This window comes from Crassostrea angulata, chromosome 5 (assembly GCF_025612915.1).
Source record: "Crassostrea angulata isolate pt1a10 chromosome 5, ASM2561291v2, whole genome shotgun sequence".
NCBI lineage: Eukaryota > Metazoa > Mollusca > Bivalvia > Ostreida > Ostreidae > Magallana > Magallana angulata.
Genome location: NC_069115.1, coordinates 40,806,027 through 40,808,622, shown reverse-complemented (window position 1 = coordinate 40,808,622; position 2,596 = coordinate 40,806,027). Strand labels below are relative to the sequence as shown.

The window sequence follows — 2,596 nt, the reverse complement described above, 5'->3', positions numbered from 1 at the left end:
TTGTAGATTAGTTTAACCAATGTTTCTCGTTTTGTTTATATAAGGCAATCATTTATACAAAGTCAACGTAATTTTGCAGTTAAGCTTTGTGTACAAAAATTTCTGTTGACATGATCACACAACAAAGGGCATTATGAATAAGATATTGACAATAGACGATTGCTAAGTCCAAAGTATTGATGAAAACGTTTAAAATACTACTCTTTTTAAAACTGTGTTTAGCCATCATGAATACGTTAACAAATTGGATCAATTTTTAATTAGCAATACCATTTTACATGCACATAAATGTAATTATGATGGATCATTATCTTCACCGACATCATCATCAATATCATCATTATCTTCTTCTCTTTGCAAAAAATCAAGGAAAGTTTTCTCCAAGGCGGAATGGCGATAAACTTCCTTGAATTTAACAGTTGTAAAATGCGGTGAAATGAAATTGGAGGTGAAATATCGCAACATGTTAGAATCCATTTCCATTTTGATATGCACAGTTATTTTTGGTGGCCGTCTCTCTATTTTAGAAATTTGTTTAAAAATCCAGAGTTTTCGGTTTTCCAGAGTATAATATTCCCCACTGTTTTTGACAACTGATAAAGCTTCTGGGTTTTCTCTAAAATCAACCAATGCTGCAATAATTGACTTCCCATTATAAAAATCGGGCAAGCAGGGACCGCTATAAGAAATTTTAGAAGAGTGGACGTGTATAGTTTCCAGTGTCGGCAACCTCAATATGGTTTGACGAAATTTATAGAAAAAATCACTTTTTTCACTATCAATATGTAACTCCTCCGAAAAATATGGATAGCTAGTACAACTTGGCTTAACAACAACGTAAAACTTTACAGAAGAACATTTTTGAAATTTCTCTGCCACGCGTAACTTCCATAGCATTTCATTGTCTAAAGCACAGTATTTATTTCCATACTGATAGACTTTCATTTCAACATCAGTGAATGAAAAATAACCAGTGCAAATTTTTTTGACATCCTGTTCCAGCTCTGATAACTCGCATTGAATTTGCGATACACTATAATACATTTTCGACGGGGGCAAATGTCCCCACACTGTAGGAAATAAAGACATTCTGGGAAAATTTCTCAGCAAAAATTGGTTATCAGATTCACAAGAGTCTGAATTCTGCTTGGTGAATACGGATTGTCGACGCTCATTCCAAGTCCGCCACAAATGACCCCCTGGATTCCCTCTAACTCGTATTGATGATCCAGTAACATTTTTTAGAGGATTTATATAATGGGTCATATGTACTGGAATCTCCGTACATTCTCCCATTTCTTCAAGCTTCTTAAAAATCCACAATCTTCTATTGTCCGCCGTTAGGTAGAGGCCATTGCGACGTACTACTTGAATGGTATTTATGTCGAAAATACTGCAATCTCCTGTCAAAATTTTGTCTAAAGTCTCACCTATCAGTACTCCAGAATGTTGGGTGCTTTTCCCAAACCTATTTGAAATAGAATCCTGGCTGTAATGGATCTCAGATGGAGCTAACTTCATTATAAGAAGCTGAAAAATGTTTTATGAATACGGAACGGGTAAGTGCTTTCGCTTTACTAGTATCGTAAGGTTAAGATGTATATATATAGATATTGATATACTGACTTCATTTTTTGAAAATGGGTTCTTTTAATAGAAATGCCATTTAAACCAATACGTGTCACAATTTTAGATCTACAAACTGAATTGCTTAAATGAAAGCGAAAACTATAAGTTACAATGTTGGCTTATAAGGAATGTCAGGAATAAACATTTTAGTATCCCCTTTGAGTTTTTTAAAATTTATTTTATATTGATCCGGTGCCAAAAATAAACAATGGTAATATGTGGTGTCAATAAAACACATACACAGAAAGTAATAATCGACTAAATTTGTTTGCATCCAAATTACCAATGCGAGGTAATACTTGATCCTTTTTTAACACTAATATTTTCCCCGTAACAAAAACGAAACAAAACAAAAACAAAACATTTTTTTCTACGGTGCAAAAAAAAACAAGAGAAAACAAATAGATGTAGTAAATATAAATCAAATATTAAGCAAAAAATTATCAAATATATTTAGAATGAATTATTCCTCGTATTGAGTTAACAAAAGAAATCTCTGCATGCTATAAGTGCAATTTTGATAAGTTATTCATTGGAGATAGGAGTCTTATCAGTACACGTGAGACTATTTTAGTCATTTATTGAATGAAACGCACATGAACATTTGAACATTCCCCTAAAATTTGAAGTTTCTTCTAAAAAAACCATAATCTTCGATTGATCGCCGTACGATAGACTCTATCACTGGAAACTACTTCATCGACTTATGCGTGGATCCTTATCTTTCCATACAATAGGTCGTCTAAAGTTTTGCCTATCAGTATTTCAGCATGTTGCATTAATTTACGAACTAATTTGATTTAGAACCTTTGCTGAAGTGGATGCTAAAAGGAGCTAATATATTTTGACTGAATTGATAAACTGCAAAGCTTCTTGATAAAATGGGATACTTATAAATATACCTTGGAATTCTTTATTTTATTGAATAGTATTTCAATATATCAAAATCGATAAAGTCTATCGAACT

At 32.6% G+C, this 2,596-nt stretch overlaps 1 protein-coding gene across 1 annotated transcript; it reads right to left on the bottom strand.

Moving 5' to 3' along the window:
• Positions 1–242: 242 nt before the first annotated feature.
• Positions 243–1,573, bottom strand: LOC128182752 (uncharacterized). The gene has a single exon (XM_052851492.1). It carries the CDS (start codon positions 1,519–1,521, stop codon positions 295–297), a length of 1,227 nt encoding a protein of 408 aa, XP_052707452.1. The 5' UTR covers positions 1,522–1,573; the 3' UTR covers positions 243–294.
• Positions 1,574–2,596: the final 1,023 nt, after the last annotated feature.

Bases quoted from the DNA above. Each gene is read 5' to 3' on its own strand.
- LOC128182752 (XM_052851492.1), bottom strand. From the start codon at position 1,521: ATGAAGTTAGCTCCATCTGAGATCCATTACAGCCAGGATTCTATTTCA.